Here is a 27,630-nt window from a genome sequence, read left to right as displayed (position 1 = left end):
CTCTGAAAAGACAAATCTTATGTTAATGAAATACTTTTTATTTTCATCTTATGAACAAGAACCACCAAAAAAATGTCAAATGAATAGAAGATAGCGAGTGAGTTACATTAAAGAACGAATCTTATACGATACAAGAAAAATATAAAAAAAAAAGAGAAAGAAATACAGTTGCTTCATAACCATCTCATGGGTTTACGAATCCTCCAACTGAATGTAATCGCCAACTGCTACAGAATGTGGATGCAAAAAACAGAAGAATGCCTCATACAACGAAGCCGTGAACATCATAAAAAACATTACAGCCATGCTGAGACACATGCTGATAATTACGACGTGGCGAGTGCTTCTTACACTTTTGTCTGATCCCGGAGGATGTACTTTTCGTATAGCCCGTGATGTTGAATTTAGTACGACAACATCATGGATGCATCGTACATTGCCATTGCCATCTACAGCTGTCAATAACGGAAACCATGTATTGTTGAAAAAGTAAGCAGAAGAAACCCTCGTTTGATCTTGTAAAGTGAGCAGTCCTGATGCAACAGTAACGAATCCATTCACAGGGATGTCGGGAAACACATTCGCATCGAGTATATCCAAAGACTTTATTTTAGATTGTCTCAATAAAAGCCCTTTGGAAATATCTTTTCTTTCAGAACCTTCTAGACGGATCAAGTAAGGATCATTGGATTGAGTATTGTACCCGTAAAAAAGAAACGAAGAGGTGTTGAAGATGGCATTGTTGGGATAATTGGCTGCGCAATGCACAGGACTCGTAACCGAAACGTTTCCCGAAAAAGGAAACAAATTGCAAGACTCAGTATCGTAAATCATCAAATACTCCCTTCTTCCATTTGCAAAAGAAAAGTCTCCGCCGACTAAGACCTTCGTGTAATCGGCACCCATATAAACCATGCTGTGAACAATACCATGACTGTAATTATAATGCACTTGCTGCCACGTTTTCTGAATAATATTAAAATGACACAGTCCCTGACAATTATTATCAATAGTACTTATATTTCCCCCAAAAAGAGCCAAAGAGTGTTGGGTATTATAAGATGGCAAAATGGTATCAACTTTACCGCGAAGTTTCGTGAAACTGGTCGCATTTGCGAATGCATTAGCAGTAGTATTGTAAACGAAATAATTTCCATTCTCAAGGTATGGATCCTTGGTATCACCAATTGAAATATAAAGTTCATCCGCAATAGAGGTAACCTTTGAAACTGTTTCCTTCAATTTCAAGATTCGCTTCGGGAATGAAACACCTGTCTTGTTGAGTAAATAGATGTTTGAATTTGGATTATCGTGAATGCTTCGATTTACAGTCGCCAAAACAACCATTGAATTGTTTTGGAAATAATCTGCAATCGACTGAAGTTGTAAATCCGAGGGAATATAACGTAAATATTCAGGAACAAAAGAATTAACGGCTTTAGATGTCGCAAAATACATAACATTATCCGTCGGGTAATCAGCAAGAACTCTTACTTTTCCCAAAGCTATCGCTGAATCATTGTTAAAACCGATACTTTGGATAGTTCCAGAGAAATATGTACTCAAGTCAGAATTACTCAGCCAGCTCTGCAATGAGGGATCCCACAATGCATACCCATCCACTGGTATTGCCACGTTATCCTTGTTATAGACAGCCGTAAAATTTCCTCGAAAAGAAATGTATGTAGCCGGTTGTTCCAACACAAAAAGGGTAATAGTGCGTATTTGTTCAACTGCCCCATTTGTACCAAAACCAAGAGACTCCCAAACACCGTTGTTAAACATAGCAACATGATTCAAGGCTTGGCTTTGATCGTTAAGAGATTGAAATAAGCCTGAAACATACGTTATACCTTTATAGTCAAATATATCCGTAACCGATCCGTCCATGCCCCGACCGGGAAACGACATGGGGGCTTCAGATGAATTCATGTATAACAAATTTCTTCCATATTTAGAATCGAAGTCACCACCGAGACATACACCTAAAGTGCAAATTCGGACTGCGTTCACAGACTTGCTTGATATATCCTCAAAAGTTGAAAAACTGCTATCTGGTTTCATCGAATTATTCGAACTAGAAAATGACAAAATAGCAAAACCGTTCTTATTATCCTCCCATATGTTTTCTTGACATCGAAGAGAATGGGCAACCAAGCTATGATTCTCAAAAGGCAGAATTTCCACATAAGGCCGAAAGGATGAAGATGAACCTTGCAGAAAGCCACTATACACTGTAACATACTGATCATCAAGGTAATGCTGGGAGATCACCCTTTTGCTTGGAGAAGTGTCTGCAGCATAATAAACTTTGACGACAGCATCATGTCGCCTCCAGCAAGTATTATCGTAACGACAGCCAGGAATCATTAAATCTAGTGAAGCATTTGTGGAGTAGGTAATATTTGGTTTAAATACAGCTGAAACATTCTCTGTAGAAACTGATGAAGTCCAGTAAGGCATAGATGCATTCTTTGGCGAAAGTGTCCAACTCCCGGTATGGTTTGAAAGAGAATTGTAACCAGGAAAATGACAAGCATTTTGATTGAAAGAATCTTCGAAATAAGAAATGGCGTTTTTTTGGAAGAATTGAATCCCTTGAACAGCGACTGAATCAGCAGCAGGAGCCTCATTAAAAAGATGCACATTTACTTGCCAAGAAGTCCAACCTTTAGGAAAATAAAAGTCTTGGTATCCTTCTGACGAATTTAAAGGGCAATTCAAAGTACAGACTTCAAAGCCAGATTTTTCTGTAGCTTTGTATGTCAAGGTTAGCACTGATTCGTTAAATGGATCAGTCAAATGAAATGAGGTAGCTGAAGAGGCAACGCTCTTGTCGGTATAAATTCGAACGGAATACAAATCAGTTTGATAAAGAGTCCAAGCATTAAGGCATACAGAATTGGAATCAGAAATATCCCAAATATACAACGAAGTATTGGATAAACAAGACATATCCATTAAAGAAGTACTGTGAGAGTTTTTTGATAGTTGAGCAAAAGAACGAAAACCAAGCTTCGCTATTTGAACATCTTTTGTAGGTATAAAGGGTGTACCATGGGTAAAATCTCCCTGCACAGAAACCTTATTATTTGCTATAGGTGAAACGGAAGAGACATGATCTTCAAATGAGTACATATATTCAGCAGCAGGCAAAGGATCAGTCAAATTCCACCGGTAGAGTCTAGTAATGTTGCTGGACGGGTTTGATGCATTGGCTAAACCATATAGAAAAGGGGAATAATCATCACAAAAAATGGAATGCAAATGAGAAGATATAGACGGATTATTATGGGAAAGGAGCTCATAAGAAGTATTGGAAAATAATTCATGGACAGTTAAAGAGGATTCCCATCGATCAAAAATGGGCAGGTAGGTTTTATTACTATTTGGAATTGTGGTAAAGCAAAAATCATTCAAAGAAGGAAGTGGTAGAGACATCGGAGTCCATGAACCATTTTTATACTGTTTATAAAGTTGAGATGAGGCATTAGAAGAAATAATAGGCTGTGACAAATAATTGAATCCTGCGAAAGGACCTAAGAAAGAAACATCAGAAGAAAGAACTGGAAAAACACAATTAAAAAAAGTGAAAACGATCAGACTTGTAATGTAAATACGCAATTGAGATCGTAAACGTACAATTCCCATAATAACCGATACATTAAAAGGACGACTGAAGAATAGTTATCGGAGCTAGTATCTTCATTCTATTGTAGCTTCGCGAATACAACCCCATAAAAGTTATAGTATACAAAAGAACGAAACAAAATAAATCCAAAAAGAAAGAATGACTAAGGGCTAATACCCCGTTAGAGTGTTGATATCCTTGGCAAAACTTCAGATAGTTGTTAACGGTAGAAGCGGTTTCCCTCTGTTGTTTACATATCCAGAAATCGAGAGATTTCGTAATATCCAAAACTAGCAAGACAATAAATGATCCTGAACATACCGAACAGTTGCTTCCTTCCTACTTTCAGCTTTCTACTACACTTCTACATTTTCTTACAAATTTGACTACCGTTACTACAAGAAGATGTAACTTTCAATCACACTAAGTTTTTTTTTGTAACAATCTTATTCTCTAGCCCAAATGCGAATTTCAACCAAGAATTCACTTTGCCGTACCTTGACAAGCTTAAGCAACCAAAGCAGAAGCAGTGGCAGACTCGTACTTCCAGGTAGGAGGAAGAGCACCGGCCTTGCGGTAGTAACGAGCAAGACGGTGGATACGAGACTCGATGAGAATCAAGCGGAACTTGGAGTCCTTGTCCTTACGGTTACGCTCCAAGTGCTTACGGACGGTAACGGCCTATGGTTGTTAATAACCCGTAACCAAGCATGCAACTACCAAACGAGCAGCTGCAATAATTTTTTTGTGTGATAACTTACCTTCTTGATAAGATTGTAGAGATCCTCGGGGAGCTCAGGAGCAAGACCTATCACTCTGTCAGCACACAAAACCAAACAGAGGCATATTAAATCTATGTAATTAAGGGCATACCATTAGCCTTCAAGATACGCATGATCTTTTGACCTACAGAAGTTAGAATTTTTTCCAAATCGAGTTCCTGGACGATTTTTCAGAGCCAGTGAAATTTTTAAATAAAAAAATTCCGCTCACAAATACCGACCATTCGTTGAAAACATACCAGTAATAAAGCGAACTTGAGGGACTCCATGAGAGTCACGAAGAGTCACACCAATTTGAGAAGGGGACATACCCTTCTTGGAGAACTTGACGATTTGATCGACAACAGATTCGGCATCAGCCTTGCACCAAGCGGGAGGAGAGCGAACGTAGGGCAAAGCAGAGGATGCCATACCCTTTCCATTACTGTGCATACGACCCATTTTGACTTAAATTTGTTGTTTTTTGGTTGAGGCGCGACGCGAGTGAGAGGTGGTGCTTAAAGAAAATCATTTGCTCCTTATTTCCTTGTCAATACCATCGTGACTGGTTTCTTTTTTAACCCTACCCTAATGCCGATTTGGTTCTAAACGATCGATTACTATCCCTGCTTCCGGATCCCAGGAATGGCGCGCTAATAGATTATAAAGTTCCTGCGGTATTTTAGTTATAAGGACAACAGTAAGTCCCGTTATCTTTTCAGCGTCTAATTCAGGAAAAGTACGTAAAAGATGCATTGGGCTAGATTGTTAGCATGTGTAAAAAAACGATAACGAAAACCAGTGATCTGAAGTGAAGAAAAAACAAAAAGCTGGAGGCATTTGATGAGGTGAATGAAGAATAAATAATACTTTTTTTTTTCTTTCTTATGCAGAAGCACGTTGAGGAGGTATTTGCCTTTTAACGATCACTGGGTTGTTTATTTCCGTACCTTGAATGATTGATCAGTTGGTCGCGAAAAAGAAGTAATTGTGCAATAACACATAGAATATTAAGATGGGTTCCGTAAGCAAACAAAAAGTCCCAAATTGCTAGCGCTTCTGTAAGAGGTGCAGTGCATGCGCTCAAAGTAAGAATGGCTAGAATGTTAGTAGAAAGAGCGTAAACAGTACGAAAAGATTCACTCTCTTTTTGACTGGAAAAAAAGAGGATTTTCTTCTTTTTTTACATACAAGGTAAAGCATATAGTTTGGCAGTTAAGCCTTTAGAAAAAAGATGAGAGTAAAGAGGATAGTCAACCGTTTCGAGGCATTTATCAAGAAGCTATTATCAGTTAATAAATATCCTTGTTTTCAAATTTTTAGATGTTTAAAATCTAGTACAGTAAAAAAGGCGCACGTACCTTGGCTCCTCTATGAACTCCATCAATATTGGGCAAAACGTATTGAGGGCACTCACGCTGTAAGAGCCGATCCAAATGGTGAAATGCTTGGCTTTCGCTTTTGCAAACGTACAAAAAAGGAGAAGCGAGTACGTTCATTCCTTGGACGTAGATGGCGCCTCGCTTCCAAACATAGGCATTCAATATACGGGATAGGGAAGATTGGGATACGCGGGAGTGGAACCTTGCTTCAACAACTAAGGTTCTAGAGACATCATTTTGTATTTTCTGAGCCATGGGAGAAGGGCCCTGACGAACGTAGTGTATGTACTCATCAGCACTACGAGGGGGAGAGTTTAACAAGATGCTCCAAATGTATGGACGTACATGAGAATTTCCATCTGCGTCGGATTCTATTTTGTCTAACATCACCTCATATCGTAGTCGGGAGACACATTCTGAGTGTTCTTCTTTCGATTTCGGCAACAAACGCAAAAGACGTTTTGTATCTATAGCAGGCATGTAGGAAGGAAAAATAGGAGGAATATTAAAATGCAATGAGTGATTGAAATAGTTTCATATAAAAGAATGGATGGATATGCTGTAATCTGGTTCCAAAAGTCAAATTGAATGCATTGGATGAGAGGAAGAAAAGGCTGCAAGTGTTCCGTGTCTAGCTGAATGAATTTCACGAGAAAACTGTGTGTAGAAATACTCCGAAAATGCTTAAACTTTTAAAACATCGACAACGACCGTGTTTTTCTTGTTCATGATTCTTGTTATACGGTTCTACATCATGATGCTTGTCCTTACAAGCATCGTCCCTACGAGCTACCCACTCAATTTTTATTGAAAAATACAACCATCATGACTATTTCTTCCTTCCTCGCAAAGCTGACTCGTGCAATTCACGGGACAATTGTATGTCAATCTTTAGCTACTCCCCAGAGGACTATATGAAGCTTGTAAAGTTTCACCGTTAAGTATAAGTTTTTTTTTTATAAATGTTCAAATTTTTTGAAAGAACCTTTGATCCTTGTGGTCAATATGAGCACTGGTCTGATAGGAATCAATTCAGGATGGCCAAGCGCGATTGCTCGTAATGGAACCAAAAGAAAATAAAGACTGAAAAACTTCAATTCCCGTCGTTTACTCTAATTCTCTTGGTAATTTGATTCTACTACGAAAACGACAGACCTGAAAATGACTTGGATTCGTTCAGCAAACCTTTTTGGAAATCATGGACTACAAAGCTTCAGGGGGCAAATTCCATGAGAAAACACATTTTCTATTTAAATCATTATGCTTCTATCGAAATATTCTGGCAAAGAACGACATATTTGTTTTTGTTTTACTACGATATCATATTCTTTTCTTTAAGTCAAGTACCTCAAAACACCAACGAAACTGTATAAGAAGGGGAAAGGGAGTGTAGAGAAGTAGATTCCTTTTAAAATCTGTTTGAAATAATATTTTAGGAATTAGATTTGTCTTGAAGTTTAGGACTGACTGTGTCCAACATTGTATAGCAATGTCTGATTCCAATACAAAAGCCAAGGAATCTGTAAGTAGAAATACTAACAATTTTCTTTCATAAATTCAAAACGGTCAAACGAAACGACCGTGGATATTTTTCCCTTTGAAAGTTCTCTATAGCATATTTCCTTTTGACAAAACTAACCAAGAAAATGTGCAGGATGAAATCGCCAATCCCTCCTACTATGAAAGTTGTAAAAAGGAATTACATGATATGCTTGGAAAGCGTCATGACCTGGAGACTTCCTTGATGGACATTGAGGACTCCTTGTATCAGCTAGAGGGAAACTATCTTGAAAAAACATCTGGGACAGGAAACATAATCCGTGGCTTCGATGGATTACTGAAAGCGACTGGAACAAATTTACGGCGTCGCTCGGAATATGTAGAATCAGATCGCTTATTTTCTCTGTCTTCTCTTACCAGTCCCAATGCTCGTTCTGTGAATTACGATCTAGATGACTCCACAGAAACAAGCAGGAGGAGAAAGCGTAAATATGAGGCAAATGCAGCAGATAATCGCCGTCGGCTTTCTTTTCGTGAAATGTAGAGTTGCTTAACACGGTTGTACGATCAACAATCTACAGGCAGGCGTTTTGGACATAAAATATGTATTTATCAACCGATAATGAGAAGAGAATAATAGTGTTTTTCATGGTTCATTATACAATGTTTTAATGGGTGTTTTGCAATGGTTGTTCTAATATCAAATCTACAACTCATTTCTTTCTTTTCAAATGTGAGTATAAATGAGAGCATAAGTATTCCCTTGACGGCATGTACATTCTTTTTGTGTGTAAGTAAGCAAGAAGAAAAAATTTCTTTTATACTCAATTATACAAATCGTACTCAATTACATCTGTTTCAAGTAAAATAAAAACGACGTTGGATTTATTTCAATCTATACGCACATCATGTAGAGAAGCAAATACTCTACAATCAAGGGTTGACGGAAATAATTCATTAGAAAGAAAGAATCCAGTCACATAATACATAAGCGCATAATCAAAATTCGTGGAAAGGTAAACTATAACGTAGTAGAAGCTTATTAGCTTGTGGTTTTTTCTTGAACTGCTTCCACAAGGACAACAGGATAATACAAAAAGTGATGAGAATCAGTTTTTGAATAGGCGTTATCCGTCCTTTAAGCATGCGCAAAGGATCGACCGCTGGCAGTTTTTCTTTCCATTTTCACATCAGGTTTAGCACGGTTTAGTACTTTTTGGAAGTCTGCAACACGCTTACGCATGCGCTGATGCATGTAGGCCTTGGATGCCTTGATGTGATAATGTAATGTATTGCGGAAAATTTGAATGTGCGAAATACAGTCTTCCCGGACTTGGGGGGTGAAATGACGCTCAAATAAGACAAAGGTTACGAATCCAGTGTCGTCGTGCTCGTTTTTTATTCCACCAACATTGCGGATTTCCAAAGGAGGATCACGGTACGAGAACAACACTTGTGGAGCAGTTTGGATAGAAGGGCGGCGACGCGCATCTACGAACTCTTGTAAAAATACTTTGCCAAATATTCTGTCTGCTTCTTCCAAAAACTTGGTGGAAAAGACCACAGTAACTCGATCGTGCTCGGGCCATAAGATAATCATTTCCTCATCACGATAATGGATAGCCATATAATTTTCAGCAACTGACTTCTTGTTCACCAAAACAATGTTTTCGGGGTCTTTCTTTACGATTTCGGCCAACTCGGCTTGCTTAGCAAAGGCACCATGGAATGGAGCTGCGAGGGCGTTACGCTTTAATAAAGAAGCAGAAATAATCAGTTGCTCTCTTTCCTCTTGGGTAGAAGGTAATTGCTCCAAGTCAATAACGATACTAAAGTTGTATCCACTCTCAACAGGGTTATGGACGTAAGGGCCGTAAATTTGGTTGAGTAGACCCAAAGTGCCGTAATTAACCAGTTCGGAGAAGCATTTCATATACAAACTAATTAATATTTTCGTTTTTGACTCGGGAGTTGAGATATGAAAGGTCACTCCGTCGAAATCCGTGACAACTTGATCAATTGACGACGGATTTCCACTTATAGGTTAGCTTTCAGAATGTTTTAATTATAAGCTTACGTTTGAAACCGTTCTGTCAGAATATCGTGAATGAATCTGTTGTTATAGTCTAACGATAGCATGGCGGATGGTAAGCTGGGTTAGACTTGGTAGGTATGGGAAGTCATCATAGGTTATACAAGAGATGAAACGTAAGAAGAAGGAAGTGAAAGTCTCATAAATTTAATATAAATTATAAAATAAATTGTTTTATAGTTAGTGTAGTTCAAAAATAAAGTAGGAAGTTATTCGTAGACAAAACCAAGAAAGTAAAAGTGAGTAGAAATCCTTTTTTTGGGAAAAGATTGCCTTTATACGGCGTTTTGAGATCTATCGAAATAAACTCCAAACAATGGGAATGAAGGAGAAAGAATGCTATGTTGACTTTTCACGATTGAAAGCTCCGAGTATGCTGGATGATACTCTTTCACATTCAAAGACTCGACCCGAGAAGCGGTTCGTTGCACGACTTCATGAACTGAGCTTAAGGAAACTTCAATTGCTCTCTTAAATGAATCAGAATCTTCTTTAAATTCATTGGAAGCGATATGAGCTGCAAGCAGAGCTGTTAATAAATCACCGGTACCGCAGAAGAAGCCTTCAATGAATGGAATCTTCACATAAAAGGGCTTCGAACCAATTGAAGAAGCAAAACAATAAAGTTTCCAAACGTTTCCTTCTATTGCCAAGAATGAGGAAATTACGACGTGTTTGATATGGTACATCTCGTGCAAAACCTGAACACAGTCATAGGCAGACGCTAATGAGTTTACGGGCATCTCTGTCAAAACCCTAATAAACAGCTGTTAGATTATTATAGAAAATAACAAACCCCATACTCAGCTTCAAATCCATTGGGCGTGATTAAATCTGCGTAAGGCAGCATGGAACGATATAAAGGAAGTATTGCTTCTTCGACATAAAGTTTTCCATTATCTCCTAGGACAGGATCTAATACTAAAGAAAATTAAAGGTTAGTATATTGATCAATCATAAACGTAATTTCCAAATATCGTACCCCAAATGGCATTTGGGTTTTTCGCTTTTACAAGTTTAGCGATTTGAAAAATGGTTTCTACACATTCTTTTCCTCTGGAATAGCCTGTCAAAAGGCAATCGTATCCATTTGGGTTAGCAAGGCTTACGCCTTCGTACAAGTCCATAATGTGAGCAGCATCCAAAGTTCTTCCTTTGACAATTGGGTAGCCTGGCGAAAGTCAGATTTCATGTAGAGACATGTTGTCGTAGGAACAGACCTGCATGGTTTGACAACTCTACGGTGGGTATAACATCCACATCCCAGCCCAAAAGTTGCAATGGAAATGTAGCAGAACGATTACCAACGTAACCGTGACAAACCGATGACTTTTTAGTTAGTTTTTGATACCCTACAATCAAAAACTTACCTGAACAGCCAAAATGCGTTTCGTTTCTAGTAGATCCATGAACCTCTGAACGTTTAAGAAAGCGTTTGGTTAAGTCGAGCAAGCTACGTAGATGCAAACCAGAGTTCAAGTCCTTTCTTTTTTTTATTTTTATTATTTACTAGAAACCAACATTTGTTAAAAAACGAAATTGTTTTTGAAGTGGTTCTGTTGGATGGAATCGCATTTTTTTAACTTTCATTTATTGCTTTTGTTTTGTTCAGAGAAAGATATTCAAGATGAAAGATGAAGAAACAATTAAAAAATATCAATCATTATGAAATTTTCATTTGATGATATCTCCAAAAATCATACTTTCGTTCTTTCCAACGTTTGTTTACAGGTACCAGAAAAGGCATGGGAAAGCAGCTGCTCTTTAGTAATGGAGCTCCTTTTTCTAATCTCTTTTTATTCTCTTTCATCGGCTAATTTTGACGACTTCTGGAGTCATACAATGAAAGAGAAATGTTCTCACATACCCTGTTTGCCTTTATAGAATCTACATCTAGCTGCACTCACTAGCAATTGTACACGTCTCTTCTGTATCAATTTAAAAGTCTTGTAATCTCTCAGCAAGTATTTATTTGCTTGCTCTCTGTACCCAGAATGTGAGCGTTTAATACGAAAAACTCGGTTAAGGTGGTAGATCTGAAGCTCAGAGATGACTCATTTTCTTTGCAACAAATTTAAAAGAGAATTTCTTTCGTTATTTTCGAGTTGGAAACACAGTTAGAAATGTTTTATTACAAACATTCCTATTATCATATTATTTTTTCCATTAATGCGATGTGTATTATTGTAACGGACAATAATAGGCGATTTGAACACGAGAAACAGGATTCCGCATTCATTACTGTTGGACCAAAGGCATGGAGTTACCTTTTTATTTTGCTAAAATCAGTCTTTTTTGTGGAAGCTACCACTGGACAGGTATTTCGGTACTGATAAACCTCTATCGTCTTTCGTATTTCTTCAATACTCTTTTGGTTAGGCCAGTACGACGAGGTTGCATTTATTGATTATTACTCTAATTTCTGTTTATTTTTAGTTTTGCAAATCTTCAATCTTTCTTTTTAGAGTATCATACAGTAGTTCCTATATAGGAAACCCTCCTACTTTCATCTAGCATCAAAACTGAAAAAATCTATTCAATAGAAAACCAGTACTATACTTTTATAGTGCACAATTCTTTGACATCTAGTATTGAAGAAAATGAAATCCTGTGACAAGAATATATTCGCCTTCTTAATTTCTACCTCGTTCATCATAAACGAACGAAACCAGGCAAACTTCGTGAGCATCTTTCGGATTATTTCCTCTTAATTTCTCTCTTTTTCTTTATATTAACATCAACTCATGTTCTACATGTTTTTATTCATGTAAACAACCCGATCTCTTACGTATTTATTTGTTTATATTTACGTACGCGAAGTTCCTTTGTTTACATATTATTTTGGTCATTGAAAGCACAAAACTAAGTAACTTATCAAACAAATATAAATTGAAAATAAATAAAAATAAAAATGGATTTGTAGAGAACCAGCAAACCTTTGTTGCAAACTAATATTTCAGCCCTTGCGGTAGGTGAATAATTCATGAGATGAAGCACAGGGAACAACAACTAATCCGATTAAATACAAAAGAACGAAAATTTTTGTTTTGCGAAATTTGATTTCTAATAGAAGGAGCTTTACTTAACAATATTTACAAGTCCTTAGAAATAAGGGTATCAACAGACTGAAGGTACACACAGTAAGAATTTGGTAACATTTCGATCTGAAGAATTTGGATTTAGAAAATTATCTGTAGAAAGCTAGAAAGTTGTTTCGGAACACATAGCTGTTTGATCTTCGCTAGGCATAATCGATGGAAAAGACTTGAACCATCAATAGGAAATGACATTAGACCTGCCATAGTCATTGAGTAGATACCTTTTTAACTTTTATTCATTCTTTGATTAATTAAAATATACTTCAAACACTTTCTTACCAATACTATTGGTATCCATCCCTTCTAACGACTCTGACAATTCAACCACCACATACATACAAGAATAAGAAATTTGTTTCAAAACCAAATTTTCTTTTTTTCGGGGGATTCTCGGATTTCCATTGATTCTAAACTTCTTTTCAACTTCTTCAGCCTGCTCGAGCTTTCTTCTCATCTATCACATATACCAAGGAAACTAGAACCAACCTCGCATTCAACGCTATCTCTTAACAAGCTCAGTTTTGGCATCCTTTCTGAGAAAAACAAGTTATTTTTACTAAAATCCTGTCTCAACATATCCTGAACCGCATGTACATTTCTTAGTACCGAATAATCCTCATATACTACTCGAATCGTAACTTCTGCTCCCATACAAGTTACGGCTAGGCATTTGACTTTTTTATTCATCATACAGCTTTTGAAGGAACAGTAATTCCTTGTTGTCTCATAGCGAGTTTATTTCTCTCTCCCCTTGAATACGTTTGTGATAAGTACCCTATTTGCGGCCTTTGAGCATCTTGTCGAATTAAATAGTTTGGTAATCCATATTCCTATCACCTAAATTCGTCTTTTTCTATGTTAAACTCTACTGAGTCAGAGAACCCTGCTCCCATTTCAACTCCCTTTTTAGAATGTTTCGTAACAGAACCCAGGAAGGAGCTTCAAGGTTCACGCGACACGCACGTCTCTTATTTAATAATTACAAAGGTAGGTGTAGTTTTTAAGTAATTGATCCCTGCAACAAAAATACTAACAATGATATGATAGACGAATTCACCCTTATTCACACGACCAGAATGTAAAGTACGACGTCGATTTTCTGATTTCGTCAAGCTTCAAGAGATATTGTCTCGATTGAATGAAGATTGTGTTGTTCCACCGCTTCCTGCTAAACATAAACTAGGTATGTATTGTACACTTGCCTTGCATCATTTCAACCTTTTGCTAATAACTATTCAGAATACATAAAAGGAAATCGATTTTCTGATAACTTCATAAACAGAAGGGCCAGCCTTTTGAATCGGTACATCACTCGCTGTGCTTTTCATCCGGTTTTACATCGTTCTCCTCACTTCATTGCCTTTTTGGAGAACCCAAACTGGAATAACTATGTTCGCTATTTCATTCAACCAAAATTAAACACTACCTCGAAGCTGGATGAGTTTTCCGACTCATTGCTTAACGCCTTTTCGAAACTCAAGGAAGAGCCTACTGAATTCGATATTCAACGGGATCATGTGCAACAGTTCATGCTGGGTATTTCTAACCTCGAAACCTCCATTCAAAGAATCGTTCGACTTGAGAAAACCCTCGAGACTGACTACGAAGATGTTTCTGCCCAGTTTGATCGATTGGCTTCGTTAGACCAAACACTCGAAATTCCCGTTGAGTCTATACACCAAGCTCTTCAAAAAACAGGCGAAGAGTATTCTTTTTTGATCGAGAAGCTAACTCTTTTACTCGACACAATAAAAGATGTCCAGTCTTATGCCCAATCTCTCAAAGAACTATTAAAACGCCGTGACCAAAAGCAGCAGGATGTAGAGGCATTGCAAGAATATTCATCAAAACTCTCTTTAGATAGAGATAAAATATCCTCCGGAGGCTCTAGTGGATTTAGCTTTTCTAAAACGTTTGATGATTTGCGTGGAGTTGATCACAATGATTCTCGGCTGAAGCGATTAGAGCAGGTTCAGTCGGAACTACAGGCTGTGGAGCAGGCTATTCAAGAAGCATCTATTGTTCATGAAGCATTCAATCAACGTGTTCGGGAGGAAACAAAGCTTTTTGATAATGTCCGCCAAAGCGAGATGCTTAGTGCAATTAATGACTACGCGAACGTCCATGTCGAATTTTTTACAAATATTCGGGAGCTATGGCTTCACGCCAAGCAATGATATAGGTTGATGTTTTTACTTCTTTTTGTCATGTTGGGTTAAGTGCAACAAGTATTTGACTGACTTGACCTTTTGAACTATTTATTATGATGATGATGATGCCAAACTTTTTTTTCAATCGAACGATAACTTATGAAATTTTAGATTATAAACCAAGTTATAGTTAATGCACATTACAATTATCGTGACAATTAAATAGTAAGAAGCTTCGAATTAAAGTATTATGGGATTTTAATTTGGTCCCTATGGTTTCGAAGATGAACCGCATTTCTTTTTAGATTTCTTTAGACTACGATAAATAGAAGTACTTTCAGGTGTATACTTACGTCCCTTCGCTTTCATAGTATGAGCAATCAGCTCTTGTTGCTTTTTTTGACACTCTTCCGCTTCAACTTCATGAAGCAGCTCGGATTGTCGCTCCTGTAAAGACTCAGGTATTGGTTCCTGTACAAGATCTGGTTCTTCATTAAGTAACTCAAATCCAATTAAAGACAATAGCTCCGGCATAACTTCTCGATAAGCTAAGTGACCTGGGACTAAATCAGTAACATCAATATTTTCCATGCCAGGAATATCGTCAATGCTTCTCAATCCAGCAACGCGTCCTATTCCACCAGAAGTAGCTCGAAAGAGATAACCAAGGATCCAGTCATTTTTCTTGAAGCCGTTAACAAAACGTCCGGCTACAACTGAACTTGCTTTTAGCCAAGAAGAACGCTTAAAGATAACGGGAGTACCAAAGATATACACGTTTTCCACCACACTATACTCTTTCTTCTTCTCTAACTCTCTCAAACAATAGTATATCACACGAGCACCTAATGAATAGCCTACTAAGGTTACCGGTCTGACTCCTAAATACCTATAGCACAATAAATCGGCGAGCAATTGACCAGTGGATTTGGCTCGATCCAAAGAGTTGTTCCAGGGATTATCTATTAAATAGCTCAGTTTTGTTAGAATTAAAGGAACTTGGATTGCACCCATCAATGATACCAGTACCGTGGAACCCAAAACTTGTTGCAATGATTGGGTCATAACTTCGGTAGCTAAAATGTTCATCGTCTGACCAGCAGACGCAAGCACTTCAGGCTCCCAGAGAACCGAAAACACATCGCCAACTATTGGATCAAGGGAAGAAAACGACAAACGCACATCATCTTCTTTACCTGACATCCACCCAGATACGGTTACAACAACATTGGAACGTCCGTTGGCATGTAATGGCCGAAATTCAAAAGTTTTGACATCGGCTTTTCTACGAGCCATTCCAGCGGTTCCTAAATGTGTTCCAGATAAAACACCCCCGACGGTAATTATAGCTGCGCTTCCTCCGCCAGCCAAGAAACCTGAAGATGCGACACCACCCAAGCCAACAGTAGTAAATGCAGCTCCTATACCAGCTGAAATAAAGGGAGCTAAAAGACCAGAAGAGAGCCCAATGACTAAACCTCCACCGACACCTGCCAAACCCATCAAGACATATTTGCGACGTTTCGAAAATTTCTTACGAAATTTGACGACAGCTTCACTATTCGAGCTTGATCCCATGTCTAATTCATTAACATGATCAGTTTCGATGGTCTCAATTATGTATTTCTCAAACTTTGTGATTTCCAACGAGTCTAAACCCAACAATTTGCCCACAAAGTATAAGAGTACACGTGAACGAGCATCATAGATGGATTTGGATATTAACACCAGGAAAAGATCACAAATCACAGTCCAACGAACGTCAATCCGTACTTCTTTAGATGTCTTCAAATCTGACGCAACAGCTTCATCAACTAAGTCTTCATCTTCCAGAATGTCTGAAGTTGAAGTTACATGATTAGATGATACAAGGATTTTGGCAAGGTCTCCTAACGAGACAGAATGCCGCTGAAGATTTTCAATCATTTTTCGTTCTTCCTTAGAGATGTCCAGATGTTCATACAAGTTTTCGGTAACCTTGTCGGCCCAAACAATGATGTTTTCAAGCGCGCTTTTGCATTCGCCTCGATACCAAGAAAAAGACGTTAGTTGAGCGACATTATCAACCATTAACATTATTGCTAATCTGCATACGCCAGCGTATGCCATTTTTTCTGATTCAGTCAGAATACCTTCAGTGACACCCATTTGGTTCTCCATGTTTAACTCATCTTGATCGTTGTCATTAATACTGAGTACCTTCATAGCGTTGCTATCAAGCTGATGCTTTTGGTCTTCGTTTTCGTCTCGATAAACACGCGTATATTGGGCATCTGTCAACAATTCTTGATTTGTAATTTCACCAGGCTGGCATGAGAAGCTACTCAGCGGGTCTTCATCTTCCAACACAGGCGTGGAGCTTGTAATCACTTGCATTGGTTGCCATGAGTCATTCATGGTTGAAAAGGACTCATTGAGGTCAGTATCCATATGGAATAGTTCATCTTTTCTTTCTTCAAAGGTGGAGGCTTCATCTTCGTTTGCTACTTCCGACGTCTGCGATTGGTTTGATATAGAATGCGTAGCATCCAAAAAACTATTCTGTCTCGATAGAAAGTTTGCCATTTAATACGTCAACATTGACCAAACAATATGAAATTTATGCTTATTGCTTTAAATAACGGAAAAAACATCAAATTTAAACATTCCAGGTCGGATATCGTGTGTCTTGGGTACAGTAGTGGCTTGTGGAAGAAACGTATTAAGTACCAGGAATGGAAGAAGATATTGCAAAATAGGATTCACAAAAAAAGGAGATGAAGAAAGAAAGTCATCTTTAATTTTACCTTTCATATATTTCTATCATAAAAGGTTGTCATGAGCCTGTATAGCATTTCCTATCCTGAATCAGTCATGGTCGTCTTCGTAAATACCTGGACAGTTCTTTTCTAAATCTTCCAAATCATCATAACTGAATCCACAATAGAGACAATAAAAGTATTTCTTTCGAAGGTAGAGCAAAACTGTACTTAACTTTTTCAGCTCCTAGAAATAAATATTAGCAAGAGTTAAGGAAGAATCACGTAGACGTAGGAAGGAAAATCATTTCCTTTGTTGAAAAACAGCAAGCAATTTGTAGCAAAGGCATGACAGGAGAGGAAGTCTTTATAATGTACTATGCTTTTCTATACGAAGAAAAATTCCAGGCTGACTTACCGTTAGCGATTCAAAATATTGAAATTCTTCATCCATTCTAGTGGATTCCTCTTCTAAAATTTCTTTGGGAATGTCTGGTCCTGATGCAGTTTCCAATTGAGCGAGTGGGACGCGGCTAGCAAGACGTTTTCGTTTGACTCTTTCCTCTCGATCTTGTTGCGTTTTTAATAATAGGGAACGATAATATGGGTGCGCCTTTTCAGTTGTCATTTCCATACCGGACTTTTCAAGTTCAATGGTCTCTAGTTTTTCAAGAACGTGCTGAGCAGAAGAACACTGATTTGCCAATTTCTTTTCCAAATACTCTTTTGATTTTTCGGTCGAGAACTCATCGATTGATTTCGTCTGTTTTTCTATATCGAGCCGTTCTTCTTTTATGATGTCCTCCAACCGTCGTTTCTTCTGATTCTCATAACCAATACCAGTCTTGTCTTGTTTTTTCTCAACATACAACGGCTCCGTTTCTGCTTTTTCTTCCGCACCCAACGCTGAACCGGACCTAAATCACTGGTATTAGCTGGCATGTCACTAGTCATGAAATGCCTGTCGTAGGATATTAGTTGAATGTAACCGTGAAAAGAAGCACAATTCTGTTCGTTTTTCCATTCCCGCTGACATAACTCAATCCTTTTGTCAGTAAACTTACTTGTAACCCATTTTCTTCATCATTTCTAAAGCCTTTTTTGAACCTACGGATTTTTCAGACACTGATTCTGATATTCCTTTTTTAAAATTCTCATATTCTAAGGTTCTCTGACTTTTTTGGATTCCTCGTTCTTTTGATTCTACTTCTCGCTTTTCCTCACTGCTCAGCATGGTTGATGGGGCAGAATCAAACTTCATTGACATGTAGTCTTCTACCTCGGATTCAGAGGATGGCATTTTCAAGCAGAAATCTTTGGTACATGGACCTCCTTTCGTTTTCCGTACTGTTTTGCAATGAGATGCTTGGAAGGTTTCAAAAAGTGTTCCACTACAATTCAACGCAATCTTACCTTTCCAAAGAAAATCCTTACGGTCAAAAAAATAATCTAAGAGGTTACCAAATCGTTTTTGTGGGCTTTGGCGAAAAGATGCTGCATGTACTAGCCAAATTCGCGAATACCCAGTCGGTTTTATGAATCAATCCATCCAACTCCATTCTCAACATCTCTTCCATTCTTACCCATCAAGAAAAGAATCATTTCTTAGGTACCCTCGTTACATCCTACGTTCGCGTTTCTTCGTAAAACTACATATCTTGACTATTTTTTGTTTACTAACGTTGCGCATTCGTTTGCTTTAATCGTATTAAAGGAATGTGCCCGAATTCCGTATTCTCATTAAGAGAACCTGACTTGAGACGCCTCAGCGTATAAACTTGCCATCTACCATCATCTTTAATTTATTTCAAGGATTGTTTATTTTCCATCAATTGTTGTTTCTACCGAGTGACTTTCAAGATGGCTAGTAATCCAGCTCCTAAAAATGTCGTTACCGTGAATCAAAAGCTTGTACTGCTTGGTGATTCCGCTGTTGGAAAAGTATGTGGGTTCCGTGAGTTTGTCTGATCGATTGCTTACAGTAATGCGTTGTAGAGTAGTCTCGTTCTTCGCTTCGTGAAAGATCAATTCGATGGTATGAATAAGCATTTGTATTTAATGCAAGATACGATTCTAACTCAATGCTATAGATTACAGAGAGAGCACAATTGGAGGTAGGTATTCTCAACGAAAGATTCGTCGGCAATGCTTAGGATTCTATTGCTAACTTCGATTTCACAGCTGCCTTCTTAACTCAAACTGTTCCCATAGACGACAGCACATCCGTAAAGCTTGAAATTTGGTATGGAGGATTTATGATTGTTTTTTATGAGTACTAACACAATTACAGGGATACCGCTGGCCAAGAACGCTATAAATCCTTAGCCCCTATGTATTGTATGGATATTAATGAATGTGATTGTAGAGAAAAAGTGCTAACAAGCGATTTTTAGATCGCAATGCTAATTGTGCAATTGTGGTCTATGATATTACTCAAGCTGTAAGTATTGAAAGAAATTTCTCATATGACGTTGACTGACTTCTGAATATTAGTCTTCTTTGGAAAAAGCAAAATCATGGATTAAAGAATTGCAACGTCAAGCTCCGGAGGGAATTATCATTGCACTTGCTGGAAACAAGTTAGATCTTGCTCAAGAGCGTAGGGCTGTTGAGAAATCAGATGCTGAAGCCTATGCTGCTGAAGCCAATCTTTTATTCTTTGAGACTTCAGCCAAAACTGCTGAAAATGTTAACGAGCTTTTTACAACTATTTCCAAAAAGTTACCTCTTGAAGACAAGCTAAACCAGGCAAGAGGAAACGCTCCTCGAGGTGTGAACCTTTCAGAATCTTGGCCAAATCCTCCATCTGGCGGCACTTGTGCATGCTAAGATGAACGAAACGAATAGTAATGCGTTTTTATATGTCAAAAACTTAATTGCTCCTAACCTTATATTTCGATGTTTGATATGAATTTGCTTCCATGATCACTCACTCACTCCTACCCGCTTCCATGAAGCTATTTGCTATTAGTTATCTTATTTGTGATTGTGGTAACAAAATATGTATTTCTTTTATCAATGCAACTTTAATGTACATAGCAATGAATATTACATGTCTGACGGAAACCAGTTTATACCGGTACTCACTGAAAACAAGCACTATTGCTCTATTAGGAGTGTTTAAACCTTCCTTTTACAATAAATCTAGTCTTTTCCCTTTGCTGTTCGGTGCTTAGCTATGCTAATCCAGTCTTGATAAAATGCAAGAAAGGCATTTTCTGAGTCCGTCTTCTCTAGCGAAGCTCGACTAAAGGATTGACTTCGTCGTCCCTTTACTCTTCTCAATTGCTCATTTTCTTTTACATAGTCTTCATACATCGCTGTAAGCTCATCTTGAATACCAAGATCAAAGTTGTAATTTGATATCGGTCGTCGCAGATATCGCAGCTCATGCTGGGACATGTCTAAGTTTTTCTCAAAACTAAGCGGCGTATTCTTAATGACTGGATTTTCAACTTTTTGACTAATATTTCCGGTTTCATGGCTTCTTCTCTCAGTCTTCTCATCGTCTAAAGACGGAAGTAATATAAGCCCTTCTACTTCTGCCAAATCATCTCCAGAGTCATCCTGAGCGTCAAACAGTTCTATAGTGTCTGGCGGTCTCGAATTAGCGGTATGAATATTAGGAACTTCAATAGGTCTCTGGATTGGAGCTTCTTGTTGGTCTTGTATCTGTCCCAATTGTTCATGTTGAGTTTCAACTGAGGATATTATTCGAGAAAATGTCTCTGTTCCTGGTTGTGGAATAGAAGCTGTCGCATCATTATTGTTTTGTTGATCAATTTTTCTTATTAGTTCGTTTTCGCTTATTGTTGAAGCAGACACAGGTTCGACTTCAGCTAGCCTCTGAAGATCTTGCTGGTCGAAAAGTGTCAATGGGGGGATATTTGCACTAAGATCTGGTGAAGATGACCAAGAGTAGATTTCTATTCCCTCTTCTTCCTTGACATGGGTTTTATCGGGAGAGGTTTCTTGTGTTTGTTTGGTGACAGAGACATCAATATTAGTATTTGCTATATCAGTTAGTAATTTTTTTGTTTTTATATAGTATATCAATAAATCCAACGTGCATACCATTCGCAGTTTCCAATAGTCTCAACTGCTCGTCTGAAATGAGACATTGTGCAACATCTAAACAATTCATTGTTTTCCATCGAAAACAATCTGATGCCATTTCATTCGGTTTTTCGATAGCCTCCTGTAAAAGAAAAGTTAAAAAAAGAAACACAGTACAGATATGATATTACCGGCAGAAACAGTGTTCCAAGCTTTTGAACATCTCCTACAATAGAAATTAGAAAATGATCCTGAATCACGCTTCAGTTATACCATTAGTAGCTTGTTTTCTGAGTGCGTAAAGGACTGAGTGTTCGTAACGTTCATAAATTTCATTTGCAAGAGCAAATAGGTATGGAGAGCATAGTAACGAACGAAAAAGCGGTGAGGAGGTGATGGGTTTTGGCTCTCCAAATATGACGCCCTCGCAGCTAAAAAAATTAAATGACTCAACATAGAGCCATGGAAATAAATACGAGTCTTGCGGTATTAGGTGAATTGAGAAATGCCCTAGGGAAAAAATCCCACCTTTTAAAGAAGTAAGTCTTTTGTCCGTAAATCTACACATTATTTGTCAGATTTCAACTACAAGTTTTTCGTAGCATTACCTTGCCAAATGTTGAATACACTCAGGAGAAAATTCAACCTCGATGTAATGTCTAGTGTCTGATAGTTTAGCGTGAATGGTAGGCTCATATGTCAAATACTAGGTTTCGTATTAATAAAAAAAATCCACAACAAAGTAAACGCATATTTCAAGCTTAAAAAGGGATCATACTTCAGAGATCTGTAAGGGACGGCTCTTGAATTCATGCGCAGGAAGAATGTCCGTATCTTTCATAGTATCCAGTAACCATGATTCCAGCCAGGGATTTAAGATGTTAGACATAATTCCTGATTTGTATACACCTTAGGGTTCTCACTACTTGAAAACAAACAAATGCGCTTTTAGAATCCAATTATCTTCAAGTCTTTGTAAGCTTTTCAAATGAATAATTCACGAATTTACTGCATCCTATATAAGAAGTGGAATAGGAAGATGTCTGCTTGCTCCAAAAAGAAAAAAGCTGTCCTTGCCCTTTTGTAAATTGGCACGTCTCAAAGTTTCTGTAATTTTGACGATTGTGGAAATCAAAAAATAAAAATAATGTACAACAGCTCTACGAACGTCTAAAAGATTAAAATGAACAGTAAGTGGTTCTCTCCAAATTGGCAGACTAGATGAAGTATGCAAATATGAATACAAATCTCGTATAAGTGTGAGTTAATTCTTCTTTTATTTATTTTGTCATTTAGAAATGTTTGAAAAGTATATATATTATAAGATGGAGTCCTCTTTCGAACTTTCATACATCCAGCCTACTATTGAATAAACCATAGGTCGAACGAAATGAATCAGTTGAAAACATAGTTTATAGAAAAGTTACATTAGAAGAGATCAAGCATTTACTTTTATTGTTCGATATCCTACACTTAATCTTTCAAGCTTCTTGGTATTTCCAACTAGAATGGACCTTCATAGAATGTAATTGTAAGTAAGGAAATCCTTTTCTTCAGTAGATTTACTCAAATATAAGCAGCCTTTTGAAACCGTGGAAGTTAGGCTGGTACTCAGCATAGCGGCAAACAGGCCTTACCCTCTTTTGATGACAATGAAAACAAATTCCAAATTATAATTTGCTTCTTTTTGTGACACCATATCAGCTCTTTTAACCATTTTAGGGTCTCTTATATTTCCACCTACCTTTTTTTGACTATGTAAACAAAAATGTGAAAATAAACATGCAAAAACAACATGAAAAAGAAAACTCAAAATTAAGAAACGAGACTTACTTTAATCGATTTCGTTTTAAATTTCTAATATAAAGCTTAAGCTTTTCATATTACAGTCCACCCTCAAACAAGCTTCTTAAAAATTGTGTTTACTTTTTTATGCGGAGGGTGCGATGAAAAAGCTGCTCACCACCACATCTGTAAATAAAGCACGGTCTGTGCTGCTCTGGTCAATTTGAATCCATGACATTGGAATGTATCTGAATTTTTAACAGATGTTGCGATGAGAAAAGACAATGCTGTGAAGGAGTCCCAAAAGGTGCATGTTGATGATCCTTCGACACCAAACGGAAAAACAGTAAACCCAAGTGATCCTGCTTCAAATTTGACGCGTAAAAAGAAGGTAGCATTTAACACTGAACTTGAAAATTCTCCTGGAGGAAGCCAACCTTCGTATGGAACTCCTAAACGCGGTATTTTAAAAACCTCTACTGCACTTGCTCGTTTAAAACAAACGGATGAATCCAATGATCAGCAAAACGGATTTACAAATGAAGCAAACGGCACTTCAGAGGACATTCAATCCTGGTTTCGTTCTGGTATTGAAGATCTTGAGCATGTAGAGCGGCCTGTACGTATTGAAATCTATTCCAAGCTATCATCATTTTTAAAGACATATACACCAAATTTGCCGGAAGATCCCATATTCCTTCTTTTAAATCAACTTTGTTCGTTTTTGTTATGTGACAGAAGTGCCTGCTTAAACACTGGCAAACCTGATTTTCATTTAAACTGTCAAGCAAATAAGTTACTTAGTGTTCTTCTTTGGCATCCAACCATTTCTTCCCATATTCAATCCGATACCGCTAGTGTCTTTATTGAGCAATCACTTCAGATTTTAGAATCTTCCAAATTAACGAAAGCATTAGCCGCCCAACATTTGCATCTTCTATCCTGCCAAAAATGTCCTTTGGGTATCCCCCCTTTATGCGACCGTATTATAAACGTTTGTCTTACTCTGCCTTTTCCTTCCTTGGTAGTTGGCCAAGAGCGCCTAGCTGTGCTAAACAAATTACTAAGCCAATGTCCAAAAGCGTTTGCTCAAAGAGTTGTTGACTGGGCGCCTTATCTCTTAGCTTGTCTCGTGGACGCTTCTAAACCGATACGTGAAAAAGCGTTGTTGCTGGCATTAGATTTGAGTAAATATCTATACCATGATAAGCTTATTGCCCGTTCAATACTCTCAAGTTTTCATACAGAAATTGGGGGAACTACCTTTATTTACTTAATCTCTAATCATTTCGAACGATTAGTAACCGAAGAAGATGACGGCGTATATGTAGCTCATGCTTGGGCTGCTATAATTTCTATCTTGGGTGGCGCACGCATTTCCTCATGGGAATACTTCAACGCCTGGTTGAAGATTATTCAACTCTGTTTCAACAGCGCAAACCCTTTAACCAAATGTGCTGCTCAAACATCTTGGATACGTCTGATTCACGAATTTTCTCTCTCAGAAACGCTCACGCAGGCAAATAAGCGTCTAACACTTCTATGCCAACCTATAGCTATGGTTCTGAGTACTCGCAATCTTCCTACGGTCAAAAGTGCTGCAATGAGTACCTTAACCGCCCTCATTTATGCTTGTTTAAGACCGGGAATATCCAGTCCCATGCTTTCACTCCTTTGGGACACAGTGGTCGTAAAAATAATTGAAAAATCCGCACTAAAAAGCGAACAAACAATGCCTGAAGCAGCCGATATACTTATCGCGTTATTTGACGCTTCCTCAAACAACTTTTGGAGGGATGATCGCCTTGTACAGCGTGAACTGATTGATACTAAGGAGTTACCCAAACTCAACCCAAATTGGGTGCGCTCCAACTGTCAAAAAACCATTGAGCCAATAAATTCACTAATATTATTGGCCAGACCAAATTACAATATAAAACAAAACCAAGGCCGCAAACAAGGCAAGGGAATGAGCTATGAGCAAAGTTTCGTCGTTTGGACTACATTCGTTAAATGCTTGTCTAGTGCAGGACAAAAGGAAATAAAGAGATCAGTTGATACAGGTAAGGCTATTTGTTGTATTTGTACCTCCTTACGCAATTTTCTATGCGCAAAACCATTGCGTAAAGACGAGGTTTACATTGAAAGACTTACTCGTTATGCTTCCCTGGTTCGTTGTACTGTAGAAGCTTATGATATTCAACTTTTCGTTGAATATTCTTACATCGTTTCTAATAATGAATTGCTACTGATGGATCCTACTGTGCAAAGTAGTGACCAGGAATCTATATGTCCTTTAGTATATCTGTTGCAATCGATGGCTACCCTGACGGATGGAACTATGTTTTCTACTTTACATGCGGCTTATAGTAGTATCTTGTCGCTCTTAGACGAAAGTAACTTAAGTCTTGCCGTTAAACTTCGCTTGTACTGGGATTGTGTATCGCCTCTTTCAGAGCATGATAACTTAATACTTGCTAGGGTTTTAGTTTCCCATGAAGTTTCTCGATCTGCCTCCGAGGCTTTTTTAATAGAAGTGAAAAACAAACAAAAGAGAAATATCTCCTTTGAAGAATTTTTGGGAATTGAGCATTCAACTGTTCTAAAACTACTGAGTTGGAACGTTAAGTATTGCAGCATAAGTGATGCTGACAGCGTTGGAAATCTACTAATTCACTATGGTAATACAGTATCTGATCTCTATGGAGAAGATAAAGTTTTAATTTCTGTTATTGAACCATTTATTCATATATTACATAAGGATTTAAGCTTTGAATCTAGCAAAATTTTTTCATTTGCGATGGCTATAATGAAAGTTCCGTTCTTGTCATTTTTAGCTGAGAATGATCATACGTTGTATGATTCTGCTTATTTTGAAGATTGCCGGGAAAGTTATCTCAAAATAATAAATATGTATAATGCATTACTGATAAAAGCTTATGACTCTGACCAAATGGATTTGAAGTGTTTGTTTATTGAAGCAATTTCGAACTATATGATAAGCATTCCGAAAAGCCTTCGTTTACAGACCGTCTTCGGGTTGGTTGACGGCCTTTCTCGTTGGTTTTATATGGAAAACGTTAATACTTTTTTAAAAAGCAGCTCCATTTATAACATGGTATGTCATGATCCTATTTTTACTTAGGCTTTTCTAACCTCCTTAGTGTATTGAATTTTGCCAGCTTATACTTAGACTTATCATTGAAGCTGAGCAGAATCCAAATGAATTGATAGATAAGCTTTCTCCGCTAATTACCACCGGGCTTAAGAGTAAAGCTGCCGATGTTGTCGTCTCGTTTATTTATTTCTGGAACCAAATTTTCGGGTCTTTTGAATCTGAAGAATATCCAATTGAACTGCAAAAAACGATAATAGAATTATCGCATGACCATTATATCCGGTTGCCGTTTTCATCATCTTATTCCGAATTCAAGGATTTGGCTAATGAACAAAATACCCAACCTAATAACGGTATCATAGAAGGGAAAAATGATATTAACTCAGGCATAGTTTCTACGCCGAAGAAAGAGAACAGCTCGAAGAAAAAGAACAAGAAGAATGGCTCTAATAAGAAAAAAGAGAACAAGTCATTGGAAGCGAAAGTACGGGAAAGTGACAAACCTCCGGTCCATTCTGAACAAAGTTCAATGGAAAATTCAGTCATGCCACAAGGTGGTAGCGATGGCTATAACAAGATTTTGGATGACACAGCTGAGGGATTAGCGACTTCTCAGGTTAAGAATTCTACGGGAGAAATTGGCAAAATCATTGAACATGGAGAAAATACAGAATTGAATACCACTAAAGATGTACAAAGCGATCACATGGATGTGAGACTTGACGATAGTCAGCATATCAACGTTGCTGGCAATGTTGATTCAAAGCTTCCTACCGTAATCGAGTCTCCGGTGGTCACACATGACTTCATTGACTCATCCAATGTAAATATTTCTGATATTAACATCGAAGGCCTTACCGTAGAAAAGAAGTCTCCAACGGAGGTTATTGTTGACGCTGACTCCTCTTATGAAAGCAACCTTCTACGAAGAAGTAGTTCAAGGACTGAAGATGTTGCTTTGCTAAATCAAACAACATCGCTTGAGCCACAGACAGTCAATGACAAAAAAAGAGTTTTTGATAGTGAAGAATCTGAACTTGGACCAGCCGGTTCAATTGAGCACGGTAAGAAACGGTTTACTAGTCTCCTGGCGGAAGGTGGTGAAGGGGATTCAGACACAACTACTGGTGTGACAAATCTGATATCGTCTTTAGACGAATCATTGACACCTTCAAGTGCTATTCGAGTCTTATCTGAAGCGACTAGTCAAATAGAAGAGTCCATTCATGGAATGAGGTCTGAAGAAGTACTTTGCTTGGGAGACATATTGGGTCGGTTACAAAAGGCAATATTATCAAGGGTTAATTAGGTGAGTGTCT

At 37.8% G+C, this 27,630-nt stretch overlaps 12 protein-coding genes across 12 annotated transcripts; 4 read left to right on the top strand and 8 right to left on the bottom strand.

The window, feature by feature from the left end:
- Positions 1-192: 192 nt before the first annotated feature.
- On the bottom strand, positions 193-3,651 carry rax2 (cell polarity factor Rax2; the record flags this gene model as incomplete). Its single annotated transcript, XM_056181168.1, has 1 exon — positions 193-3,651. The coding sequence occupies one exon, from the start codon at positions 3,649-3,651 to the stop codon at positions 193-195; it is 3,459 nt and encodes a 1,152-aa protein (XP_056036206.1).
- Positions 3,652-4,138: 487 nt separating this feature from the next.
- On the bottom strand, positions 4,139-4,854 carry rps13 (40S ribosomal protein S13; the record flags this gene model as incomplete). The annotated part of the gene is made up of 4 exons (XM_056181167.1): positions 4,139-4,312; positions 4,393-4,439; positions 4,505-4,537; positions 4,653-4,854. The coding sequence occupies 4 exons, from the start codon at positions 4,852-4,854 to the stop codon at positions 4,139-4,141; spliced, it is 456 nt and encodes a 151-aa protein (XP_056037133.1).
- A 126-nt stretch (positions 4,855-4,980) lies between these two features.
- cdc16 (two-component GAP Cdc16) lies at positions 4,981-6,254 on the bottom strand (the record flags this gene model as incomplete). Its single annotated transcript, XM_056181166.1, has 4 exons — positions 4,981-5,152; positions 5,343-5,490; positions 5,584-5,674; positions 5,754-6,254. The coding sequence occupies 4 exons, from the start codon at positions 6,252-6,254 to the stop codon at positions 4,981-4,983; spliced, it is 912 nt and encodes a 303-aa protein (XP_056037134.1).
- A 1,009-nt stretch (positions 6,255-7,263) lies between these two features.
- Positions 7,264-7,818, top strand: eaf6 (Mst2/NuA4 histone acetyltransferase complex subunit Eaf6; the record flags this gene model as incomplete). Its single annotated transcript, XM_056181165.1, has 2 exons — positions 7,264-7,296; positions 7,429-7,818. The coding sequence occupies 2 exons, from the start codon at positions 7,264-7,266 to the stop codon at positions 7,816-7,818; spliced, it is 423 nt and encodes a 140-aa protein (XP_056037131.1).
- Positions 7,819-8,412: 594 nt separating this feature from the next.
- On the bottom strand, positions 8,413-9,413 carry arc2 (ARP2/3 actin-organizing complex subunit Arc34; the record flags this gene model as incomplete). Its single annotated transcript, XM_056181164.1, has 2 exons — positions 8,413-9,310; positions 9,352-9,413. 2 exons carry the CDS (start codon positions 9,411-9,413, stop codon positions 8,413-8,415), a joined length of 960 nt encoding a protein of 319 aa, XP_056037132.1.
- Positions 9,414-9,641: 228 nt separating this feature from the next.
- Positions 9,642-10,775, bottom strand: SOMG_02371 (pyridoxine-pyridoxal-pyridoxamine kinase; the record flags this gene model as incomplete). Its single annotated transcript, XM_056181163.1, has 5 exons — positions 9,642-10,122; positions 10,170-10,287; positions 10,349-10,537; positions 10,587-10,695; positions 10,737-10,775. 5 exons carry the CDS (start codon positions 10,773-10,775, stop codon positions 9,642-9,644), a joined length of 936 nt encoding a protein of 311 aa, XP_056037129.1.
- A 2,544-nt stretch (positions 10,776-13,319) lies between these two features.
- atg24 (autophagy associated PX/BAR domain sorting nexin Atg24) lies at positions 13,320-14,641 on the top strand (the record flags this gene model as incomplete). The annotated part of the gene is made up of 3 exons (XM_056181162.1): positions 13,320-13,451; positions 13,512-13,647; positions 13,704-14,641. 3 exons carry the CDS (start codon positions 13,320-13,322, stop codon positions 14,639-14,641), a joined length of 1,206 nt encoding a protein of 401 aa, XP_056036117.1.
- Positions 14,642-14,884: 243 nt separating this feature from the next.
- On the bottom strand, positions 14,885-17,179 carry SOMG_02369 (Golgi localized Alpha/Beta hydrolase fold, DUF726 family protein; the record flags this gene model as incomplete). Its single annotated transcript, XM_056181161.1, has 1 exon — positions 14,885-17,179. One exon carries the CDS (start codon positions 17,177-17,179, stop codon positions 14,885-14,887), a length of 2,295 nt encoding a protein of 764 aa, XP_056036940.1.
- Positions 17,180-17,461: 282 nt separating this feature from the next.
- SOMG_02368 (RNA-binding protein, G-patch type, GPATCH11-like protein) lies at positions 17,462-18,652 on the bottom strand (the record flags this gene model as incomplete). Its single annotated transcript, XM_056181160.1, has 3 exons — positions 17,462-17,599; positions 17,771-18,269; positions 18,417-18,652. 3 exons carry the CDS (start codon positions 18,650-18,652, stop codon positions 17,462-17,464), a joined length of 873 nt encoding a protein of 290 aa, XP_056036939.1.
- A 560-nt stretch (positions 18,653-19,212) lies between these two features.
- ypt5 (GTPase Ypt5) lies at positions 19,213-20,181 on the top strand (the record flags this gene model as incomplete). Its single annotated transcript, XM_056181159.1, has 7 exons — positions 19,213-19,293; positions 19,348-19,387; positions 19,443-19,466; positions 19,534-19,594; positions 19,643-19,689; positions 19,746-19,792; positions 19,846-20,181. The coding sequence occupies 7 exons, from the start codon at positions 19,213-19,215 to the stop codon at positions 20,179-20,181; spliced, it is 636 nt and encodes a 211-aa protein (XP_056036946.1).
- Positions 20,182-20,496: 315 nt separating this feature from the next.
- Positions 20,497-22,297, bottom strand: tpz1 (shelterin complex subunit Tpz1; the record flags this gene model as incomplete). The annotated part of the gene is made up of 6 exons (XM_056181158.1): positions 20,497-21,365; positions 21,427-21,550; positions 21,600-21,634; positions 21,682-21,968; positions 22,017-22,114; positions 22,187-22,297. 6 exons carry the CDS (start codon positions 22,295-22,297, stop codon positions 20,497-20,499), a joined length of 1,524 nt encoding a protein of 507 aa, XP_056036945.1.
- A 1,167-nt stretch (positions 22,298-23,464) lies between these two features.
- On the top strand, positions 23,465-27,620 carry rif1 (telomere length regulator protein Rif1; the record flags this gene model as incomplete). The annotated part of the gene is made up of 2 exons (XM_056181157.1): positions 23,465-26,311; positions 26,358-27,620. The coding sequence occupies 2 exons, from the start codon at positions 23,465-23,467 to the stop codon at positions 27,618-27,620; spliced, it is 4,110 nt and encodes a 1,369-aa protein (XP_056036948.1).
- Positions 27,621-27,630: the final 10 nt, after the last annotated feature.

The sequence above is a fragment of the Schizosaccharomyces osmophilus genome, chromosome 1 (assembly GCF_027921745.1).
Source record: "Schizosaccharomyces osmophilus chromosome 1, complete sequence".
NCBI classification, from domain to species: Eukaryota; Fungi; Ascomycota; class Schizosaccharomycetes; order Schizosaccharomycetales; family Schizosaccharomycetaceae; genus Schizosaccharomyces; species Schizosaccharomyces osmophilus.
The sequence above is the reverse complement of the archived record's forward strand: the minus strand, read 5'-3'. Positions and strand labels throughout refer to the sequence as shown.